At 34.7% G+C, this 25,570-nt stretch overlaps 1 protein-coding gene across 1 annotated transcript in view; it reads right to left on the bottom strand.

Moving 5' to 3' along the window:
• LOC150106785 (uncharacterized) overlaps positions 1 to 25,570 on the bottom strand; it is a 602,332-nt gene that overhangs the window by 272,324 nt on the left and 304,438 nt on the right. The window contains exon 9 of the mRNA XM_090393483.1: positions 846 to 984. Within this exon, the coding sequence (XP_090249609.1) occupies positions 846 to 984 (139 nt within the window). The remainder of the gene's footprint in view (positions 1 to 845; positions 985 to 25,570) is intronic.

Here is a 25,570-nt window from a genome sequence, read left to right on the forward strand (position 1 = left end):
GTTTGAATCTTGACAAGTAACAGGCTGATTTGGAGGAAAATTATAGATAGGAAGTTAGTAATGATGTAAATTTTTCATGTAGTATTATCATATCCTGTGCACCCCTTGAGGGTACAAGTCAGGAATTTGATGATGATGATATATTAAAAGTGATAACTTATTAAGCAAGGTTGGATTGGGAAAAATCAGTAAAAATTATACAGAACATGGAGAAATCAGTGATAACAGCAAACTAATAATATATTAAGCAATATTCAAACCATGTTTAACATAAGAATCTGTGAGATGGGTCAGAAATAAAACAAGTCATCTAATAAGATAAGAGAAAGCAGACATAAGAGTTCTCAAGAAAATTCAGAGTTATCTTATGATGTGTAAAGCCAAGTAATTTAAAGCAGCAAGGTCGCATAAGTTGAAAAGTTATGAAATATTAGGAAACATCAGTGTTTATATATTTTCCCTTTAACTTTTGTTTCAGAGATAAGATTTATTAATGAAACTTATGTCAGCTTATCATAGCATTTTCTCTCTCTCCAACCCTTTGCCCCATCCACAGCTAATACATTATAGGTTGAAGAAACTCTGATGTTTCGAATTACCATAAAACCTGTATAATCTCCGTTCATGATGCAAGCAAGAGAAATGGTCAAATTAAAATTTATAATCCTGGAGAAGAGTAAATCTGTAAGGTAATTAGACAATAATAAATGAAATTTAATCACTTCACACATGATAATAGATGCCTGAGATATTTCAGGAACTATTAACTAACTTAAGGAATAATTACTGCCGACGCCTTAAATGAAAGAAGTGTTAAAAATTATACTACGCCATCAAAATAATACCTTCTGGCTTATTAATTGCAGTGGCTCTTCACCATTGTTGATATCACCAAGGTCTTTTTGTTTTAATTCTTTGACTTTGTCGTCATCCTTTTGTTCTTTCAGATGATCCAACTTGTCTATTTTTACTTGCTCTTCACATCTAAGAAATTTATATAAAATATCTTTTTAATTAATTTGATAGATGTGTAATAGATTTTAGTTTTGCATAAACCTGATCATTATTAAAATTGTCTTCATCTGAAACTACCAGCACTGAGACATTTTATTATGAAGGTAATTTTATTTTACAAAATGATTCAACATATGTCAGAAGTACTGTAATGCAAAATTTATAAAATAAACTCAAACAGTCTATACAGTCCCATGGGTAGTCTGAATTTTCTGTGTGTGTGTATATATATATATATATATATCCAAATGTATTGTGCTATTAAACTGAATTTAGTAAGAAGCACTTTGCACCATACTATATTCAGTGTATGGAAGCATTTTTATTTTAATTTACATATCAATCAATTAATTATTGGTGAGAAGATACAAGTGGATGGAATTGATATAGAAAATGTAGAACAATTCACATATTTGGGAAGAAAAATGAAATATGATTTGGACTGTAAAAAAGAAATAAATATCAGGATTGTAAAGGGAAGAACAAATCTGAAGGAAACATCTGGAAAAGTAAAGTGATCAACCTGCAAACAAAATTAAGAGTACTAGAAACACGAATCTTTAGCAGTGTATTGTATGGATATGAAACGTGGGTAATAAATAAGGAATCAAGAAAAAGAATTTTGGCATTTGTAAGAACTTGTTACAGGAAGATTCAAAGAATAGGATGGGTACAAAAAAAATCACAAATGAAGAGTTCTATCAGAAGATACAACCAAAGGAGAATATAATGCAGAAGATTATAAAACGGAAGCTGCAATTATTTGGATGCATCTGCAGAATGAGTGAGGACCGGAAGATAAAGACATTAATGTTTGGTATCATGAATGGTGTAAACAGAAGGGGTAGATCATACAGAGAATGGATAGATGACATAAAGGACTGGTGTGGAATGTATGCATGTACAGAAAGTGCAACATTGTGCAATGGACAAAGAAAGGTGGAAGATAGTGAAGTAGGCATCAGACACCAACAATTCGTGATAATGAATCAATTAATGTGCACTGCCTTAATTTAAGAAAGGAGCAGCAAATTATAGATATCAGCCACTTAAAGGAAGCATGCAATTTTCCTGCAGTAGACTCCATGAGGCTTGATTTTGATTAAATAAAGTTTGTGATGTTATATTTCCCCCACTTCCTCTCATATAAATGATCCCATCTTTGAAAATTGCAAACCAATATACATTGTGATATAGGTACAGCATTCTACAAATTATGCAAAAGCTTACATTTTTGAAATTATGGATTCTACATATTTGGGAAGATGCAAACTAAAAGGATACAAAAGCTTACATACCACGAAAAAAAAAAAAAAAAAAAAAAATGCACTCTCTCAAGACTTCCCTGTTACTTTTTAAATGATATGCCCAATGAATAAAAAGCAGTTCAATAAAATGGATTTTTTTTAATATCTGACCCCCCCACAAAACCAATAGCAGATTGTGGAGATTGTGGACAAGAGGGTAAGAAGAAAGGGAGGAATCTGCATTGCTTTTAAATTTTATTATGTTGAGTCCATACACAAGAGGTTGGTACATTAGTACTGTGCATGGGTAGTGATTGGGAAAAAAGAAACTTGTTCACTTCTTCTTCTTCCTATCATGGAATATAGGCCATGTGGCCTGTTCCGGTCTCATGCCATCTCTTTCTTGGTCTTCTGATTCTTCTTTTTCCACTTGTTCACATTTCATTTAAATGACTGTATATTGTATTCATTGGGGAACACAAAAGGGGAAAGACTGTTCCACAGTACAGCAGTTGCAGGGATGGAGGAGGAAAAGAAATTTGTTCTGTGGATATCAAAGGTGCAACTGTGAAGAAATGTTGAGCAGCAGCTGCATGTGTTCCAACGAACTCAGTACTAATTGGGGGAATTATTGATGCTATTTCAGATGAACATTTCCCATGGAAATATTTATAGAATAGACATATTGGAGAAACCAAACATCTGTGTGAAAGTGGAGGGAGCGAGTTGTTAAGAAATGGGTCATTAATAAGTAATTACTCTCCTCTGTATTGAGTCAAGCATTTTGAAGGAGTTTTTTTGGGGCCCCCACCCCATATGTGAGAGCAGTATTCAATAGCTGGACAGATTTGTGATTTGAATAAGGTTAACAGCTGTTCAGGAGTGAAGTAACATCTTGAGCAGAAGGGAACTAGTTTTTTTTTGTTTAGAAGCTGAGGATGCAATGGTTGTGATATGTTTATGATAGGAGAGGCTTGATGTCAGGGTAATTCCAAGAAGAAAAATCTCACATTGTCTGGAAATTTGGGTGTTGTCAAAAATAATACTGGCAGAAAACGGTTCTTTTTTTTTTATGAGAAATAACATGGTACTGGGTTTTATTAGCATTGAAATTGACTAAGTTATCTGAACCCCATTATAACTAGACATTATAAACAGTGCCAAGTGAGACAGCCTCAGTGATTTCCATGCCTCATTCCCATGGTTGGACTATTATTTCTGGTCTTCCAACCCAAACATATGCACCGAATATATCTCTGAAGTAATTCTCACTAGCATGGAAATATACACACCCCACATTACTCTTTGGGAAAGCTCTTCCAAAGAACAGAAGTAGATGGAATGAATGAGGAGGCAGTGAAGCTGGCTTGGTGAGTTAAGATAGACCATAAAAGGGTGTTGGTTAGCTGTTGTTCTAATGATTTTGGAGAAAGGTAGAGGAATAATATTACGAATTTGTCAGAAAACTGTCCATGAAACTATCTGTATATATATATATACTTTCAGAGAGAGAGAGAGAGAGAGAGAGAACATTAACTGGATTTCCCTCTTCTGGATGGAATCGAGCAAACACTTAAGAGAATTTTGGTGCACCACCCCAAACATGGAAGTGGTATTCCATAGTTGGGCTGATTTAGGATTTCTATGGAGTTAACAGCTGTGAAATAGTGTCCTGTGCGAAAAGACTTTTTTTTTTTTTTTTTGTGGTGTAATTGTCCTGAGTCACTGGTCGAAGAACTTTTGAGAATGATGAGAATGCGTGAGAGAAATTGAAAGAATGAAAAGGCATACCCCTGCTGTTTCAGGTGTTCAATAAATAAGCATGTGGTTTTACAACAGGCATTAAAATACCACTTGAAAAAAAAAAAAAACTTGCACAGCATCCATACAGAAATTTGTATAAACATTAAAAGCTAACTAACAAACATGAAAAAAAAATTGTTTATTGTAAAACTTATTAATAATGCCAACTCATTAATTTCCTCTCCTTAAAAATTGATTTTGTAGAGTCCCGCTTTCTTAACAGCAAAAAATCCTCCTAGGAGATTTTAATATCCACAACACCAACCAGTTGTATAGAACTTGTACTTTCCTCCTCCAGTTGTACAGAACTTGCAGACAGAGATCCTGAAACATTTTCCATCACTAACACCAGATAACCCAAACCATTCCACAAATGCCCCTAGATAATGCCAACCACAATCTAGTGTTCATCCCCTTCCCCATTCAACAACACTTACACAGTCACTCCCATACAAGAGTAGCTTGGCATTATAACAGTGTCAAGTGGAACAGCCTCAGTGACTTCCGTGCCTCATTCCCATGATTGAACAATTATTTCTGGCCTTCCAACCCAAATATATACACCAAAGTAATCCTTAATGACATGAAAATATACATGTCCCATATTACTCTGAACTGCAATTTCCTAACTAAACCCTGGTTCTCCAAAAGATGTGCTAAGGTTGTACAAACAAAAAATCAAGCATATCACAACCGGCTCACATCAAGAACTACCATATTTACTCGAATATAACTTTGCGTTTTCCCCAAGATTAAAGTTAAAAAATCGTGGTGCGAGACATATGCAGGAATTTTCGTAAACTAAATTGATGTTTATAATTAAATCCTCGGTATTCGTTAAATTTATAATTGTTCACATTTATAAAATGAATGTATTTAAATGTTAATTATCAATGTTATTTACGTGATCGCTATTCACCTTAGCAACAATGCTTTTGTAATTAAATTAATTATTTCTGGCAAAATCATGTCCCAAGCTCTCAAAATCTAATTGCACAACAGTTCTAATGATGGTCTCTTTACCTTAATCCACCCCCATGCAATCCAAGATCGAGAAGAAATCAATGCCCTCATTCCCACATTTCCTCTACTGGTTGCTTCCATCTCTATGTATATGATTAGTGCAGTAATAACAAAAGATCATGGGACACTCAATGATAAAGAACGAATGAGTTGAAATGCTGATTTTCTTCAAATGAATTCCAAAATATCTGAAACTGCCATAAGAACATTCGCTATCTGTTTCTTAAAGTTTTGAACTTTTTTCGTGTGCAAACTATATGTGAAGCTTTTTAATTTCTTTTTTCGTACAGTAAAATCAGGGGTGCGAGGTATACGCAAAGGTGAGTTATGTTCAAGTAAATGTGGTACATCCTCCTTTAGTGCTTATACTTAAGCCTCTACTCATAGATTCAAGAAAACAATCAATGCTTCCAAAACAGTTGAAAGAGCAAAAAGCAAGAAACTCTGCAGCCTATCTGAGCCTTTTGGTCTTTAGCCAAAGCAACACCATCTGTAACTTTTGCCCAATGCTATTCTCACTGCTATCACACTCAGGTGGCGCTATTGCATCACCACTCACAGAAAATGCCAATCTCCTGGCTTCACACTTTACCTCCAATGTACATATAACTGACAATGGTAAATTCTGTAGTGTAAGATTTGTCAAATGAGAAAGTGCTTTGGAGCAGGTGAAATAACCTTCGTGAAACCCAAAACTAGAAGCTAAGTTTGAGGATAAAAATCTGTCAAACGTTGTGTGTTTCTATTACATATTTCTCAACCATGCTTTGTCTTTGTTGTTCTTTACTTAAAACTGCATGAACTATCTTGAATTGTCAACCGCCGCCATTTATTTATTTCTACTAGATCTTATGCTCTATAGTCTAACAAATTTATTTATTTTTTTGACTGCACCAGTTACACTATGTATTCAGTGCGAGATTATAAAATTTTAAACTAAAGACTAAGCAGATATTGTTAGCATTCCCTGCTTATGTTAGGCTTTACCTTAATTAGTCATGGCTTGATTATTGATCACTATCTTATGCAAGTTAAAAATTTTCAGGATAGTGCACTGAGAGAATCAGTCCAATGTGTTGTTCTCAATCCATTTAATTAAATCAAAAAGGAATATTCACACAGTCTGATCCAAATTAACACACAACTGCATTCCAAGTCTTTGTTACTTTCAATTCTTCTTCAATGGAAATATGATTTCTGTATTACTTCAACCTTGGTGTCACTTCTGGGTCTGGCTTACACCAATAAGACCTTAATAAAGGTGAAAACAGGTCTGTGTAGTGACCCTTCCCATAATGCATAGCATAATCCATAAGGATATGTGCTTTGCATTATGGGAATACTAACACAAGTGATGTGAAGTCATTAGCTTCTATATATGAGCTGCCTAGTCTTGAAGTTACTTGAGGTGCAACCTTTGCTTACACTTGGATAAGGGATTAAACCAAGAATATAGTTTATTGGCATCTTTAATTTACGGTATAACAAAGCAAAAAAAAAAAAAAAAAAAACTTCTGCCATAATAAATAGCAACTTGATTAAAAATAGTGATGACACTAGTTCATAAAGAGCTTTTAAGCTAGACATGCAACCATCATTCAACATCAAGAATATGAGCAACAAATGACCACATTTTAAATGGAATTAAAGGGGCCTTCATGCCTTTAGAAAAGAAAAAAAGGATTTTTTCTGTTTTTAAAACTCTCCAAACCATTATACTGGTGAAGAAATAAGATGTCTGCATATTTATTTGTGTGGAATTTGTTTCACAGCAAGAGCAAAAGTGACTTCCAGATAATCAAAGGCATTGAAAAAACATCGGAAATTCAAGATTTGTGTATCACAAAGAAAACGTGATCTGGGATGAGAATAAAAATGCTATCAATAATATTATATACCATAGTTATAATTTCTAAGAAGTGATATTCATTCCAATAATATAAACAAGAATCAAAAGATAATGCAATTTTATCTGGTTTACAATGATAGCAATATAGCAGAGAAATGGACTGATACAGTTATATTAAACTTATCAATGAGTCAGATATGCAATATGCATGTTTTTCTGTACAATTTTTTTTTTTTTTTAAATCAGTGGAATAATGTTTTATGAGGTATGGCTATTAAATAACAAGACAAGGTGTGCTGTAAATCGTGTACTCATAGCAGTGGGATGCGCTTGCGCCGTGATTGACCTCGAAGGTTCTAGAAGCAGTTGAGATAAGCATCGTTCGCTGTCATATACTAACTGTAGACTAACTACAAGTGAGTTATAAAAGAAACACAGTTACAAAAGAAGTCGCTTTGCAAGAATAATGTCTAACATTAAACTTGAGCAGCACATTAATCTAAAATTCCTTGTGAAATTGAAAAAAATCGCCAACCGAGTGTTTCAAACTGTTGCAGGAGGTGTACGGTGATAATGTAATGTCACGTGTGCAAATGTTTGAATGGCACAAATGCTTTGCTGAAGGTCGAGAAAATGATGAACCTGACGAACCAAACAAAACGTTGCAAAATTAATGAAATTATCCACGACGATCACTGATTAATCATTCAGATGACAGTAGACATGATACACATTGATAAGGAGACTATATGACAAATTTTACACGAGCAATTGAACATGAACAAAGTCTGTGCCAAAATGGTTCCCAAAAAACTTGTGTCAGGAGCAGAAAGATGTCCGGAAACAAATCTGCACTGACATCATGAAATGGCTGACAGCAGAACTAAACTTGCAGGAGAAGATCATCACATGTGATGAGATGTGGATTTTTCAGAACGATCCAGAAACAAAGAGACAATCGATGCACCAGAAAACTCCCACATCACTGAGAATGAAAAAAGCAAAAATAAGCAAGTCAAAACTGAAGGCAATGCTGATCGTTTTTTTTATATATATATATATATATATATATATATATATATATATATATATATATATCAATGCCATGGTAATGGTTGAATGGGTACCAGAAGGTCAGACAGTTAACCAACATTATTACCTTGAGGTTCTGGCCAAGCTGAGAGAATGAGTGAGGAAGACGAGACCCAATCTGTGGAAGAACAACAACACTTGGATTCTACATCGGGACAACGCTCCAGCTCAGAGGTGCACGTCTGTAAACCAGTAACTGGCTGATAAGATTCCAGTGTTGGACCATCCACCTTACTCGCCAGACTTAGCTCCATGCGACTTTTACCTTTTTCAAAAGTTAAAATCAGCATTGAAGGGCACCCACTTTCAGTTAGTGGGCGAGGAAAAGAAGAAAACAGCAGTGCTACTGAAGCAGATAACACCTGATGACGTGCAGCACTGCTTCCAACAATGGAAAATTCGTATGCAACAGTGTATAGATAGGAGGAGGAGAATATGTTGAAGGGGACAACAATTAAGTTGTACAATTGTAATTATAAACCACATTTTTGCAACCAGTCTCATTATTTAATAGCCACACCTCATAAAAACAATCTGGACTTATGATGGGCAGTCCCTCCCCCACCTCTTCTTCAACAAACCTTTTTTTTTTTTTAATCGAGAACTTTGAGAAGACTTTTCTAGCAAAAATGAGCCAAAAGCCAGCAGTTTGGAGGGGGGGATATGTTGATGACACGTGTATTATTTGGAAACATGACCTCCCATGTCTACAATTTCTTCACTCTTACAAACCTACTATCAAATTTATATTAGCCCTTGAAAAAGTGCAAAAAACCACTTTCCTTGATGTTCTCATTTATAAAAAGTCTGGCAGTGGTGCACTCTTGGGTGTATTGCAAGTCAGATACAGTATATCCCTTCTTCATCCTCAAAAATTAGGCATAATTCACACCCTAAACAATCAAACAGTTTCTATTATGCAAAATGAAGACCAAATGAAAACTGAACATCAAGACTCAGTTTTTTTTTTGTTCTCAATAGTTATTCAAAAAGTTGACAGGATTTTATTTTTGGATCCTATTACTTCCTCTATTACCAGAATATCTAATATAGAGACTTGATCACAATTCTATATATTGGCAATACATCAATTAAAATAGCTTCTCTTTTCAAAGATCACAAAGATCAGAGTAACTTTTAATCTGATTCAAATTGTTCATAGCCTTCTGAGAATCACACCTTTCTACAAATAAACAGAAGTGTAAGGAATTCCATGCTCTTGTGGTTTAGCCTGCACAGGACAAACCAGCCATAGATTTGAAGTGAAAAAGAAGAATATGTTGCAGATGTTGTTGAGTATTAAGAAAAGATAGATCTGATCTAGCAAACCATACTTATAACACCAACTGTCTTATATAGAAGAAAATTTTTATTCCAGATTTCTGAAGGAATCGTCCATTCATGTAGATCACTGAATAACAACCAACAACTGATGTTAAGTGACATAAAAATTGTTCATTAAATATTTTAACATCATAGACTTCAACTTTGCAAACACCTTATGTTTAACTAATAAGCTAATTCATTTGTTAGGATGAATTTAATTACTTTTTCTGTAACAATTTTTCAGTGTTTAGACAACTTTATCTATTTATATATTTCTGATGTTTATTAAGCCCTGATGAAGCCACTAGTTCTTTGTGGGTATGCAAAACTAGGTGTAATTTAAAAATTTTAATGACTAATAAATTCCTTGTTATTGCTGAAATATAATCTATATATTGTCCTGCTTAGACCAAGTACTCACGGTACCCTCTCATGTGCCTTTTTCTCAATACCTTTCTGAGGCTGTTTACAACTTAAATTTCCCTATCTAAATGATAAGATTTATGAAGTAGCATTCAATACAGAAGTTCCTCTGTAATTCTCTCATTCGGCTATCTCATCTCATCTTCTTTTTACCCTCTTTTACCTTGCGGTGTCGAGGGTTTATTAATCATTGGAACTCAAACCGTTCACAGGATAAGGTGGTCAGCCCTATGCCCCCCAGTGTATCCCATGTCAGTAGTCTTGAGTTCTCAAGGCCGGTTTGTCTGCTTTTCAGGATGAAAAACCCCAGGATAAACTGAGGGAAAACCCTACTGACCATGCCCAAGACCAGCTAACTTGGCTATGGCTGAGGAAAATCCTTCAGCTCCTCAAGTCACCGACGGAAATCGAACCTCGGACACTCTTTCCCCGGGCATATGGTTGCGAAGCACACAGCCACTAGGCTAACTGCACGGACTTCATTCGGCTATTTATTATTTTATTTATTATAGATGGATATCGTGACTATTCCAATGATCTGAAATTTGGACTTCTTTTAGAACAGAAGATAGTTTTGAAGGTTAGGAAGTGGGAAAAGAATGGAGAATAGTTTTTGCAGACGTAACTGATCTGGAATGTGGGAAAGTGGCATGACTTCTCAAACCCCATAGTGTTATTTCCAAGTTACTAGGAATAACAATTTTGAGTTTAGATGCTTATTAAAACAGATCATAATTTTTTTTATTTTATATTATTATTTTTATTTATCATTATTATTATTGTCTTGTCCTTTGAAGAGTCTTAGATGTTTCCATGTGCTCCTTGAACTACTTTGGCTATGTTGATTTTGTTTGTAACACACAAAATAGAGCAGGAAATTTGGAAGTGCAAACAAGAGAAATGGGCAGAGCTTTGCAGTAACCTGGATCCAAGAAAAGACAATCAACACTGGAACATTATTAGAATCCTAGACAACAATATCAAAAAAGAGAACCAACAGAAAACAAACTTCATTACAAATGCTGGGAAACAAGCTATTACAGATCAAATTTCTTAAGGTCCGATTTCAAGGTGACTAACGTGGCAACGGCATCCAATTTTCCAATGAAGAGTCATTATTATTATTAATAATAATAAATTGAGGGAGGCCATATATCACTCACTACCTGTCAGATGCTTTTTGAATTCATTCACACCATAAGTAATCACATTCTCCAAAAGTAAGCCATTCCAGTCATGCACCACTCTATAAGAGCAAAATCTAGTTTTCATTCCTTTCATAACTACATTCATCCCAAACTTCCAAGGATGCTGCTTCATCCTCTCCCCACCTTCCATAAAATGAAAAATTCCATCTACTAGCATCCAATAAGACCCATTCAGAAATTTAAGGCTTATCATATCACCTCTCTTTCTCCCATCTGCTAGCATCTACAGACCACAAATTCTCGTCTCCATGAAATTTAAAATCTATAATCTCTTTCCTTTGCACCTTCACTGTATTTGTATCACCTCAGAAATCAGGAGATCTGTTCAAAACAGTTGAGATGAGGTCATATCAAAGTTTTGTAGACCCAAAATGACTTCCGTGTTCATACATCAATATTCGTTTCAGCAATTGCAATTATCCTCTGAGTTGTATTTGCAATCTTTACTATGTGGCCTCTGAACTTCAACTTCCTATCTACTAAAACTCCAAGATTCCTAGACTTTCTTCTAGCATAATCCTGCCAATATAATACACCACTGGACCTCACATTATAAAATAACTTTACATTTACTCACATTGAAGATTCAGATCATTCTACAAGTACTGCATCTGCCACTATGTTAAAATGAATAATACCATGGTATGTTTTATCTTTACCTTTCATGCTGGAATATCATCCCTATTAGTTTTTATTGGCACTTGACAAGTATCTCAGTCTTATATCAAAATGTAAACAGAAATCCAAATGAAGCCTAATCAGTACCTTTATATCCCCTCCTTATTCATATACGTGTCAGTGTTCTTCACATTATAGCAATTTTCTGAGTAACTGGAACAAGTTTTGCAATGTTTACTCTGAAGTTCAGTTCCTATTCACCAAGATCCTTAGATCTCTTACCTCCTCCACCACCTGAAGCAAAGTTCCTTCAATATGGTAAACTCATTTCATCTTCTCTGGCCAAACTGCAAAAACTTTACACTTAATAACACTAAAATGATGTCCCCACTCTTCAAGTTCAAAGCACAACCTATTCAAATTCTCTTGTAATAACAATAACACATCAGAACTTCCTGACAACACATCTAATTTAGCACCATCAGCAAACAACTGAATATCTCTTTTCACAATGTGACCAGTATATAATTGATATATATAAGGTAAACAACAGTGGTCCCAGAATAGAATCCTGTGGTACCCACTCATCACATCGCTTTTTAGTACTACAACCTTTGTATACAACTCGTTAGCTATCAGTCAACCATCCTTGTACTAAGTCTACCAAATGACTATCCATCCCCATCCTGCTCAATTTCAACAGTAGTTTATCATCTAGTACTGGATCAAATGTTTTAGTAAAATTCAGATAAATCACTGTATAGGCATCTCCTCTGCCCTCAAGCTATTTCCTTAACAAATCCATACTGCTCTCTCAAGGTAAATCTCATCAATCCAGTATTTGTATTTTGTCTCTTAACAGCTTCTTTAACACCATCACTATACTTGATATACAATATGGCCTATAGTTCGACATTACTGACTTGAATTCTCCCTTACACAGTGGCACTATTTTTCCCTCTTTGCTCTCTTCTGGGAGTTTTCCTAATGCAACGCTTCTGTTGAACATTAAAGTCAAAAGGCACTGCTGACTCTTTTGCACATATCCCACCCAGTCCCACAGTCTTATTAACATCAAGGTTACTTAACATTCTAAACAGTTCCCATTCTTTAGAATAGCATTATTACTGTATTAGAATGCTGCTTGCTATGCTAAACACAGGACATATGAAATGTAAAATAAAGTCTAAATGGCTCATTTCTTTTTTGCTACACAAGTTTTCTGTAGTAATTTTAACGAGTGTTTCCATTAAGAAACACTTGTCAAAATTCTCGTCAATGTTCTAAGGTTGAAAATTAAATTAATCCTCAGTGATCAGCAGGCTGTTTATACTGAACTTAAACTACTCATTTCCCCCTTTCTATACATTTAAACAGTATTATGAGGCAGTTTCCAACAAAATTAATATAAAAATATTAAGTTTTAATATTTACACAAAAAACCAACTGAATATCATGGTATATTATTTTATAAATCAGTAATTACTCTTAACATAAAAAATAAATAACCAAATAATGATATTTATATTCCATTGGGAGTAGATATAATACAAGGCAATCATTCATTAACTTAGAATGATCTAATTTGGTCTATTTCATCTTGTAATCATGGTATCAAAGGGTGCCTGAGTGTGCGCGCGCGCACACACAATTTATATATATATATATATATATAAAATTAAAATTTAACTGACTAGAACCCGAGAAAGTATAACAAAAACGGTTAATAATCACGACTAGTGCCATCGGTGTTCCGACTTCTTCAGATGAGAAAGAAATAACATAAGCATAAAAATAACAAGGTAAAAAACATGGACTTTCAGTAGCACGCGGTCACCTATTCAAATATGACTGTTACTATTCTGCTTCTTTTTATTAAGCTGGAAAGTCCATGTTTTTTACCTTGTTATTTTTATAAGTCTTATGTTATTTCTTTCTCACCTGAAGAAGTCGGAACACCGATGAAACTAGTCGTGATTTATTAAAGGTTTTTGTTATACTTTCTCGGGTTCTAGTCAGTTAAATTTTAGTGTTATAAATGTATATATATCCCGAGTCAATCCTAATTACAACAATATATATATATATATATATATATATATTAAAGGGGGATAAATGTCTATGAAATTTTATTATGGTGAATTTCGTTTAAAATGCGAAAACGATTAATACTAACTGAACCTGTTTTCCAGTAAAAATCCGCGCTCATTTTTCCATATCAAAATTATCAATATAACTAATAATTCATTACCTAAATTCATTTATGCGTAATATGTGTATTAAAGCATCGCTACAACGAATACTCCAGTACGTTACTTTAATGTTTACATTCTAATACAGAACATTTTGTTAATATATCAACGCAAATCCTGACCTCAAATGAAGCACTAAACTGCAAGACAACCAACCACAAATTTCTCATTATAAATGATTTTTGTGCATAGATGGCATATCGTTCTAACATACATTCACCGATCATTATTAAGGCAGTATCAGTTTATAATGCAAAGCCAACGCTAACCCTACTTTATCGCTTATGATTACCTGACAGAGCGCCCTCTCTCTCTTTCTGAAGAACGCGTCTCTCCTCTTCCTTTCCCCTCTAATACCCGCCCTCTATGTTATGATATACATCAGGCGAAAGTAGCAAAGGGGGCAAAAGTCGTTAATACAAGGACGCAAAATTCAGATAATTTTTTTTATCATACTTTCATATAATAATAGCAGAATAAATATTTCAGCCTCTGCTTATTCATGCTAATATGGTAATTATATCAGTAGACAAAGCATTTTCTGTCAGCTACCTCATAAAATTAGCTATTCCCTACAATTAACAAATTTAACCTTCACATTTTTTCATTAGGCCACTGAGATTACAAATACTTCACATGTTGCAGCAACTTGTAAGAATGGCCTCAAGGCAGGAAAGAGTCCCTGCCCCCCCCACAAAGTATTGCACAAATCTTATTATAACAAATATTTAGCATTACTAGATTTAGAGTGCCTAAAATAAAATATCTACATAAAAATATAAAAGAACAGCAGTATAATAAATGTATCCATTTATTCTTAAAGTTTAAATATTTCTGTTATTTAAAAAATTTCAAAACTCTAAAAAACTAATTCTGGAGCCTCCATAGCTCAACTGGTTTTGATTAAGCCCTTTAGTCAAAGACCTGGGTTCGAATTCTATCTATGACATGAAGAACTTATCAGAGCTATTCAATTAAATGTGAGTTAGCATGCCTTATGCCGGCTGGGGTGGGAGTTTTCCCCCTAGGTCCCTGCAAATAATCAAACTGTTCCCACCAACATAAAATACTTGCCCTTAAGGGATGCAGCAAGCTCGCTGCATCAATTGCCTAAAATACAAAATTTGGTGACTCAAACCTATCTTGGATGGATGGGAATTGAATTGAAAATAATAATAATAATCTCCAAGTGATGAATATCTCTAAATGAACTCATTTTGAAGTAAGACTGGTTTATAATTAAACTCTGTAACACAAAATTTAAGCAATGTAAAATTATTTGGTACATGTGTTTTAAGTATAAGAACTACATATAAATAAAAGCCTTCTCTAATGAATTTAAGATAAAAAATAAATAAAAAAACAGAAGCCTGAAAGGAAATTGTTTAGGAGCTGTTTCTCCTATCAAGCAATGAACATTCCATTATATTGACAACCATTATCCTTTTTATCTGCACTGCCAATCTATTTAAATCATCTGCAGAATGTCCACATCACCTATTGCCCTTCCCAGTTTTCCATAATCAGCAATCAACCCCCTTAAATCATTCCCTATATCATTAATATGCAAACTTTTTTTTTATAATGACTCCACGCATGAAAGGTTACAGGACTACAGTGTCGTGTGTGGGAAAGTGATTAAGGAGAAAGAGGTAGCTGACTGATATTTCTTTGGAGGTTGTTCCAAAGATTAGAGGTGGATGGAATGAAGGAAGATAATAAATTTGTTCTGTATGTTTAGAATTGGACAATATATGGGTGTTGGCCAGTGGCTGCTCTAGTTCTTACGTGGTTAGAAGACAGTGCAGGAATGGTAGTGGTCAATTCAGAGGTGCAATGCCCATGAAAATACCTATAGTAAAGACAGTGCAGACTCTTTTATAGGAAAGTGACTGAAGGGAGTCTGTGAGGAAGAGAGTCATCTATTAAGTGGATTTCCCCTTGTGAATATCACCAAGAATTCTTAGGAAGGTCTTGGGTGCACCACTCCAAATGTGGAAACAATATTCCTAGGTTGGCCAGATCTCAGACTTATAAAGCATTAGGAGTTGAGAAGAAGAGTAATGTTTTGAACAGAAGAAAAAAAAACAAAAAAACACCAAGAGGCTGAGGAGGCTATGTATGTGTTTGTGCCAGGATAAATAGGATGTGACAAAGGGAGTGAGGTAGGATTTTTCTTGTGAGTAATAAGAAAGGCTCGAGTTTTTATGGATTGAACTTTATTTTCATCCTATTTGAAGATATTGCAGAGATCAGTGTTTAAATCACTGGTTAGGGAAGATCTTGAAGCTTCTATCATTTAAGTACTACATGGTTTCTCCAATGAGGAAGAGGAATAAAGAGTACTGTCATTGGAAAAGCTGTGAATAAGATTTGAAGTCAAAAAGAGAGAGCAAGTCACTGATGTAAAGGAGGAAGATCATGGGTGAGAGAACAGCACCCTGGGGTACTCCAGCACTGATGGAGAAATATGATGAGAAGACGCTATCTACCATGACATGCAATGAATGACCAGTGAGGAAGCTGGCGATCCAATCAAAGAGTACAAGATGGGAAGCCATAAGATGGTGATGTGTCCAGGGTGGCCTTGATGCCAAACATGATCAAATAACTATGAAATAACGAGAGCGATAACATGGGTTTCTATAAATCTTTCCATGGTCTCTCCAAAGGTGAGTGAGATTACCTATGAGGCCAGCTGTAAATGAGAATTGCACAATCCATATTGGTGATAATTTGTTAATCATTGGTTAACTGGCAATTAACCAGTAGTATCCAGGTAATGAAGAAGCTGGTTGCTTATAGTCTAATCCATCCCTTTTGAAAGTACTGATGTGAGAGCAATGTGATAACAGTTGGTTGGCTGACTTTTGCCTCCCTTTTTATGGGAACATGTTGTGTACCTGTGGGATTGCTTTCCTGCTGTTGGGTATATATGCTAGTAGAATATGATAATTTATATAAGCAATACAGGATGTATGTTAATTCTGGAGCACAAATGGATGAATACCATCTGAACCAGCAGTCTTATTACTATCAAGATTAATCACGACCTTTCTGGCGTAATTTCAGAGGAGGAATGCAGTAGGCAGCTTGTGGTAATGTAGGAAGTGATTTGAGTTTTGTATGAAGTCAATTTTTAGTGAGCATGGTTGTCAGATTAGGGAAATAGTAAAGGCAGAAAATAAAGGCTGTAAAGTGAGCAAGGAAACCTTGAGCCAGAGCAGATCGAAAAGTGGGGATTCCATGCAGGATAGCCTTTGGTAAGATATACGAGATTTTATTATGGCAAATGAAGGGTTTGAGTTCTTTTTCATGATGTCAGGAGGCCAAGGAGAAACTTTTTTGAGTAGGCTTTTTAATTTCTTGATTTGCAATTTAGGGGGATCATAATCTAAAGTTCTGTAGGTGGAGTGGTCTCTAAGAACGATATATATTTTCTTATTGCATTCATCGGCTGGCACTGAGGATAACAGTAATACTTCCCTTGTCAGACTTAGTGATGACTATGCTGTTATCTTTACGTAGTTTACCGAGGACAGTGAACTGGCAATGTCAAGCCCAACGTTATTAGCTATCTCAGGAGCTAAGTTATGGATATCGCATTCAATGTTGAACATTAGGTCTAGTGCTGGTACTTGCCGAGGTGCAATGGAAAAATTGTGGCCAAGACTTAGGACGCTAACAGCAGCTTCATTAAGCCTTTTTGACAAGTTAACTACAGTATAAAGAAGGTTAACTTCATGTGAATTTGTAGACAACACCATGTTGGAACATGGTATTAGTAATTAGCTTTTCTCTTTAATGCAACCTTCCCAAAACAGTTCTATATGCCTGGTAATAACTTCAAACTCTGGAAGAACCCAGAGTTGGAAATCTACTAGGAGGACCCGATTTTTCCTTTGTCTTTGTGCTAGCTTGCTTCAGAAAATTCTTCCACTTCTCCCTTAGAACTTTCTGTAGACATGGCCAATTCATCCAGTTTCCATTCTGATATTTTCCCACATCTTTATATAGTATGCCATTCATTATTATAGTTACCCCTTTCCCTTATCAATATTTCTTGAATTGTTGCATAGAAAAATCTCACTGTTTTCTTTTTGTCTTTCTTTTCAATTACACTAATTATGTCAATCTAGTACTTATCAAATTCTTCTATTAGTTCCATTTCTTTTCCATTTTTTTTCTTTTATGTAGATGAAGCTGTAATTAATCCAATCTCCAGTAATTACTATCAACTTGTCTTAAACATACATAAATTAAATGCTTCATACTATAACCCAATGATGAAGAGCATTATACATATTTTCTATCTTAACATAAAGAATGAACTTTATTAAATATGCTGTAACTCATTTATTTACTGCCTCTTTTTATAATATCCTCAAGTAGAGTACGGTACAACTAAATGCAGCAAATTCCTGATATCCATCTCTCTCTCTCTCTCTCTCACACACACACACACACTTAAATCTCTTCTGCATCTCCTAACTTATGGTATAATTCATCTACTATATTATTAGTCAATCTTCCCTGAATACACCATTGATTTTCTATGCAGCAATTAAAACTCTTGGTAAGTAAATTGAAGCCCATCATACAATAGTAAAGATTTGTATAAATGGTATCATTACTTCCTCTCTCCTGCAAGTGAAACATCTTTTACTTAAGCCTATAACCTACTGAACTTAACTAGTTTTATCAATGGATTTCTCAATTAAAGTTCCCAACATGATTAAATGCCTGTTATGTACCTGCAAGGGTGGCAGAAGCTACAATGATAGTACAATGTGATAAATTCATATTGTTACTAACTTATTTTGGGCAGTTTTTTTTTCCCCCAAATCAGTCAGTTCTCTATAAGAACTCAAAAATGTTATCAGAAATTATATTTCATTCTTTGCACTGTATCAATCCACTGATATCTTTGTGTTCTTTTAGGACATTTTTTATGGAAAATTATCCTATAAACCTACTCTTGTAACCTTTCCTGTCCCATTCTGTTTAACTGACATCACCTTAGACTAGTTCTGTTTCTATATATTCCTGATTACTAACAATGTCAAGTTCCATCCTAATATCTCTATTTTTAAGATGATGCCGACATTGTCTCTGTTCTTCTCAAGACTATTTGTCTTTAGACTTTCATCGATTGTCTTGTTTCTAACCAAACTCTAAAAATAAATAAGTAAGAATTGATTAGAACGTGGTCTTGAATAGCAGTATTTTATTGTTTTGACCTGCTTCTGTTATTGCATATAAATTATTCCAATTTATTCTGTTGCATTTCCATATTTAACTGGTAATTAGTTTACGGAATTAACAACGCATATAAAGTATATTAATTAAAGATAACTTTAATAAATAACTTCTATATTTCGGCAACGTCACGCTGCCATCTTCAGGAACATAAAGATAAGGTATGTGTACGCAGGCACTAACAAAAGCAAATGAGGAAGAAAGCAAGAAACTAATATTGTTCCTAAAGTCCTAATGGTGCCCTCTGGTGGGCTAATTTGGTTGTCTTGGCAGTTGGGCTGAAGTTCTCAAAATGTAGGTCTCCCAAATTTGGGGTAGTTTCATGCACCCAAATTTGTTGAGGTTAGGAACATTTTTTTAGAGCTGCTGAAGATTCCTTGAATAATCTTTTGTATTTAAACTTGCTGCGGTGTATTATTTTTGTTTTCTTCCAACGAATTCTATGGTGGGTATCTAAGGCATGGTCAGCCAGCCCAGAGCGGCTGTACTGGTGAAACCAGATGTAGTCTTTGTGTTCTGAAATCCTGATATTTGTTGTTCTGCCTGTTTGGCCAAAGTAGGACAATTTGCAGCTGCAAGGGACCTGGTATACACCAGGTAGGTCTAGGGGAAGTGGTTGGTCTTTGGTAGAGCAGATAAGGGATGCCAACTTTTTATATGGTCTGTAACAAGAAGTAAGGTCATATTTTCTGAGGATATTGGTAATTTTCTCAGAGGTGTCCTCGATGTAGGGGATGGTGATAGATTTGGTGTAATCTTTATTGTGGAGGGTTTACTGTTGGTTGTGGTTTACTGGTTTTAGTATTTTTTGGATTTTTTTGGGGTTATAGCCATTGGCTAAGAAAGTGTTGTGGATGTGGTTTAGTTCGGTAGTTAGGGCCTTGTCATCTGAGCAGATTAATTTTGCCCTGCTATATAGTGTTTTTATAACCCCATATTGTTGTGAGGGGGGGGGATGGTGGGATTGTTGGTGAATGTATCTGCCAGTATGGGTGGGTTTTCTGTAAACAGAGAAAACCAAAGATCCATCAAGCTGGTGGGTGATTAAGGTGTCTAGGAAGGGGAGAGTGTTGTTTTCCTCTTTTTCTAAGGTGAACTGGACTCTGGGGTGTTGGTTGTTTAAGTGTGTTAGAAAGGAGTGGAGTGAGTCTGAGCCATGTGGCCAAATAGCAAACACATCATCCACGTAACGAAGCCAAATAGTGGGTTTTTGTGGGGCGGAGTTTAAGGCTTTCTCTTCAAAGGTCTCCATAAAGAAATTGGCCAAGGGTGGGGAAAGTGGTGAACCCATGGCTGTCCCCTCTATCTGTTTGTAGAACTTTCCTTGCTAAACGAAATAGCCCGAGTTCATTGTGAACTGAAATAGGACTGAGATATCGGGAGGAAACTTGGCTTGGATGAGCTCTAGGGTTTCTTTGAGTGGGACATTAGTGAATAGGGAGGAGACGTCAAAACTGACCATTATGTCAGTGTTGGAGTGAGAGGTTTTCTATACTGGCTTTAAAGTGGGCTGAGTTTTTTTATGTGCGATGGTGTATTGCCAGTATAGTGTGTGAGCGTTTTGGCTAAATGTTTGGCTAATTCATATGTGGGGGAATCAATGCCATCCACTATGGGACGTAATGGCACATTTTCTTTATGTGTTTTTGGGAGTTGTGTTGACCAGTAATAAAGACAATAATTTATACTGATTATAAACTGAGTATCATCTTAAGTCTGTCTTGCTTACTGACTATCACCCTTCTCCACATTTTCTCACTTTTTCTTTGGTATTAGAAGCAAACATTTAACTAAAGTGCTCACACAATATACTGGCAACACACCTTCACACAAAAAACTCAGCCCACTTTAAAGCCAGTATAAAAAACTACACACTCCAATACACTAACATAATTGTGGGTTTTTATGTCTCCTCTTTATTCACCAATATCCCACTCAAGGATACCTTAGACCTCATCCAAGCCATATTTCTTCCTGATATCTCAGCCTTATTTCAGTTCACCATGAACTCAGACTATTGCATTTGACAAGGAAAATTCTACAAACAGATAGAGGGAGACATCCATGGGTTCTTCATTCCTGGACAACTTCTTTATGGTGACCTCTGAAGAAAATGCCTTAAACCGTGTCCCACATAAACTTATTATCTGGCTATGCTATGAGGATGATGTCTTCTCCATTTGGCCATATAGCCCTGAATACACTCTACAATTTCTTAATACATCTGAACAATCAACACCCCAGGATCCAGTTTACCTTGGAAAAGGTAAACAAAACAGTCTTCCATTCCCAGGCACTGATGGATCCCTGGCATTTTCCGTTTACAGAAAACCTACACATACAGGTAGATACATTTACCAGCGGTCACCCCCCCCCCAAACAGTATCGGATTATAAGAACAGTATATATCAGGGTAAAGTATTTATTAAAATAAAGAGCCAAAGGCTTCATTTCGGCAGTGCAAAATTATATAAATCAAGTGGATATTAAATCCAGCATCATTTCAAAGCCGAATACAGAAACTATAAAAGTTTTGTGCGAAAATTGACCAGAGTTTGCAGGAATACACCGCCACCATACTATGAGTTGCCCTAGCTGAACCAAATAGGAAAAGCACAAATGCTAAAAGCACCCATATATTGCTTCTATTGGTCCATTTTGATAGGTTTCACTAGTCTGACAGCTGTTTCAAACTCGTTAGTTTTCGTCAGAGACGGCAGAAACCTAGGAGAGCAAAAACTCTCAGTACTAGAGAACTTGAAGTGTCAGAGAGGTGTATTTTCCATAAGCAAACTCTCGGTTGATGAGTAAAGTATTTACTAAAATAAAGAGTCAAAGGCTTCATTTCAGCAGTCCAAAATTATGCAAATTAAGTGGATATTAAATCCAACATCATTTCAAAGCCGAATACAGAAACTATATGATGATGGCAATATAACATTATCAAAATATAGGAGGGTATTAATTAAAGTTTTTTAAAATTAATATTTTAGTATACATTATTTCCTGAAAAATCAAAAAGATTTTCAAAATATTAGTTATATGGGGTAAATGTAACATTATACAAAGCAATGTATTGCATGTATTTAAGTTATGAGTGAGCAGTTAGAAATGATGGAAATACAGCAAGGTTATTTGATGCAAAATCAGGGGTAATACAAGGATGCACTTTATCTCACCTCATATTCATCATCTATATAGATTGCATTATAAAAGAAAGTGATATTAAATTAAACTCGGAGATATCAAACTCGGGTCTTTGCTTTATGTTGATGATGGTCCTAAATACATCCAGTTTAAGGCACCCAAGATTCTCTAACTAAATTGCATAACATCTGTAACAAATTTTGAATGAAAAGACCAAAACTATGAAAATAAGCGAAAACATAGAAAACTTGAGATGTATTCTCAGTGGAGATCCTATAGGATAAGTAAATATTTCAGCTATTTAGGTACAGTTTTTAGTTAAGATGGCAAATTAAATTTGGAAGTAGGCAACAGAATAAGCAAAGATGGTATGGTGGAGACCCAGTTGAATAAATTTATATGGAATAAGAGAGAAATCAGCCAAAACACGAAACTAGCAGTATACAAGACAATATTTAAACTAGTTTTAAATTATGGATCTGAAAGATAATAATGAATAATTTATAGATAATAGTAGAGAGACAATAATAATAGGGAGAATAATATAGTAAATTTCATGTAGTTCTGTCATAACAGCCTGAGCACACCTCGAGTTTATATACGACAAAATTATGATAATAAATTAAACATAATACAGTATGGAAGTTTTTTTTATTTTGTTCTGCCATTAAAAACAAACTCTAAGCTAAAATAACTACAGATATAAAAATATAATGTATCTATATATATCTATATATATATATATCTATCTATATATATCTATATATATATATATATATATATATTGGAGCTATACTGTTAGAAAATACAAATTTCTTGCTTTCTCTGGCTCAGAGTTATAACTGTTTTGCAGCTAACTTAGTTAATAGCAAGCTGATAAATTGTCTCCATTGCATCATCCATTCAACAGCAGAGAAAATACAGCTAAGATTATTGAATTTGGCCATGAGTGAGTCCAACCAAGCATGGAAATAATACAGCTAATATCTGTTAAAAGTTCCCTATACTAGCACTGAATAGATTGCTGCTGAGGATCAAAATCACTTTAAAATAAAGCATTAAATTCTTAATGCTTTATTTTAAACAATGAAAAAAATCTCTTTTTTTTTTGTTAAAACAAGCTTTTTAAAAACTAATCTAACTGTGCATTAGAGAAATATATTTTCATGAATGCAAAAACTGTGTTACATGAAAATGATTTGAATATGTACATGACTATGTAATTAAATAACAGCTGCAGTGCTATCAGCGACATACTAATGCTATGACCTCAAAAGCAAACTGCAGGATAATTTAACACCAAGACCACAAACATTAAATAAAAATCCTAACACTTATCAGTCAATAAAAGAGAAGTATGGTGCACAGTGGATGTTTAATATTAATAGTTAGTTGAAAGTGAAAAATGAATTAGACATTTGATGTTCACGAGACTAACATGCCGTTTACACATGGACCAAACTCTGAGCAAATAATGTTGCACATAAAATGATCAGCTTTATTAAAAGAGAAAAGCATGTTTTGAAAACACAGTTCTTTAAGTAGACTCAATAATTTTCATTTGATATATATGTAAACTGAAAACAGCAAAATTTCACTCTCTTATTAAAATATGGCTCACTGAAATGGACAAGATTTTATCCTTCTTGACTTTTTTTTTTAAATGGAAGTTTTTAATGAATTTACAACATACAAAGTTTTATATCCTTTGTACGTTGTAAATTCCTTAAGTTATTTAATAAGCATGTATAACCAACGTCTAAGAATAATGAAAGTATAACGAAAGTTTTTTTTCACTTGGTTAGACTATAATAAATTTAGTTTAATCCTTTATCCAAGTGTGAGCAAACATAGTTTGCACCTGAAAATATCTTCAGGACTGAGGAAAGGTTGTGCAACACCAGGCAACTCGGAGCAAAGGTGGACCAAGCTATCATCACACCTATCTCAGTATCTTCCATAATGCAAAATATATCTCCTTGCTCAGAGTTGCACTACCTTTCCTCAGTACTGAAGATATTTTCAGGTGCAAACTTTGTTTGCTCACACTTGGATAAAGGATTAAACTAAATTTATTAAAGTATAATGTAAGTGATATTAAAAAATGTAATAAAAACAGACTCAAAGTACTGTATTTGGAATATGCAGTTTTGCCTGAAAAAGGGTGATGATCCAAAAAATAATAGTACAGCTAAGAAAATGAATTAACAGATATTTTGTTTTATTCTTCCTATATATTTTCCATCTGAATGATTTCTGTCATCCTTTCCAGTAAAGGAGTGAAAGAAAATGAAAATGATACAAGCATATCTTCTTTTATACCTGGCATAATTAAGTATAAACATATTTCCAGTGGAAGTAAATAAGTAATATACCTGTTTTTATTATTACAGTAACCTTCCCAGGGGATGAGTAGACTTATCACGGGAGGCAAGATATCTATCGTATTAAACCTTAATCATTTACTCTTCCTGCATTCACAATGCACTCCATCAATGCATTAAACTAACCAACAACTGTCAATGCAAAAAATCTACTTCTCACACCCTTCTTCACATATTTACACAACTTCCAGGGATGGCCTCTCAGTCTTCCCGTCATACCATCCACTCTTTTTATAATTTCTTCTGAATTAATCTGATAAAATTAACCAACTTGAAGAGCTCTGTATCTACTCTTGTCCACCAAACTCAGTGATATATGTTCCCTATCCTCTGTATAACCAACACTCCAGTTCTGATATCAAAGGCTTTTTAAGATAGCAGGATTTATACACCAAGTATCATCATTGTTAATGGAAAATTGGCAAATTAAGGTCAAACCAAAACTCTACCATACTAAAATCAGAACAGTATTACATTTATCATCAAAACATAAATAAAATGGAAAATATTTCACAATGGTCCTCATGTCTTTTAATACAAATGGTTTAATTAAGACAAGTGTAATATAATAGGAAGAATGGGGAAGGTAAAAAAAAAAAAAAGGTAAGTTGGAATTGCCAATTTGCCACCAGAAATGCAGTGTTCCATATCACCTAAAGTGCACTTAGGGGACACAATCTCTGGTGACAATCAAGGAACTACACAGCTTTAAAATGCGTAATTTGGTTTTATACGAGCTTCACAGGGGCTCAATAATATGTCCACTGCATTTGTCTTAATGTGAAAATATCCTGACATCATCTACATGGCAGTGAATCCAGCTTGACTTTTCCCAGCCATCTCTTCAACTATTTACCGTAGCTTCTTTTCTGGTATACTTGCATAAACCTAATCTGGGGATACTAAATAAAGGACATCTTCTGTA

This window comes from Typopeltis vanoorti, chromosome 5 (genome assembly GCF_054136105.1).
Source record: "Typopeltis vanoorti isolate ZY-2024b chromosome 5, IOZ_Tvanoo_1.0, whole genome shotgun sequence".
NCBI lineage: Eukaryota > Metazoa > Arthropoda > Arachnida > Uropygi > Thelyphonidae > Typopeltis > Typopeltis vanoorti.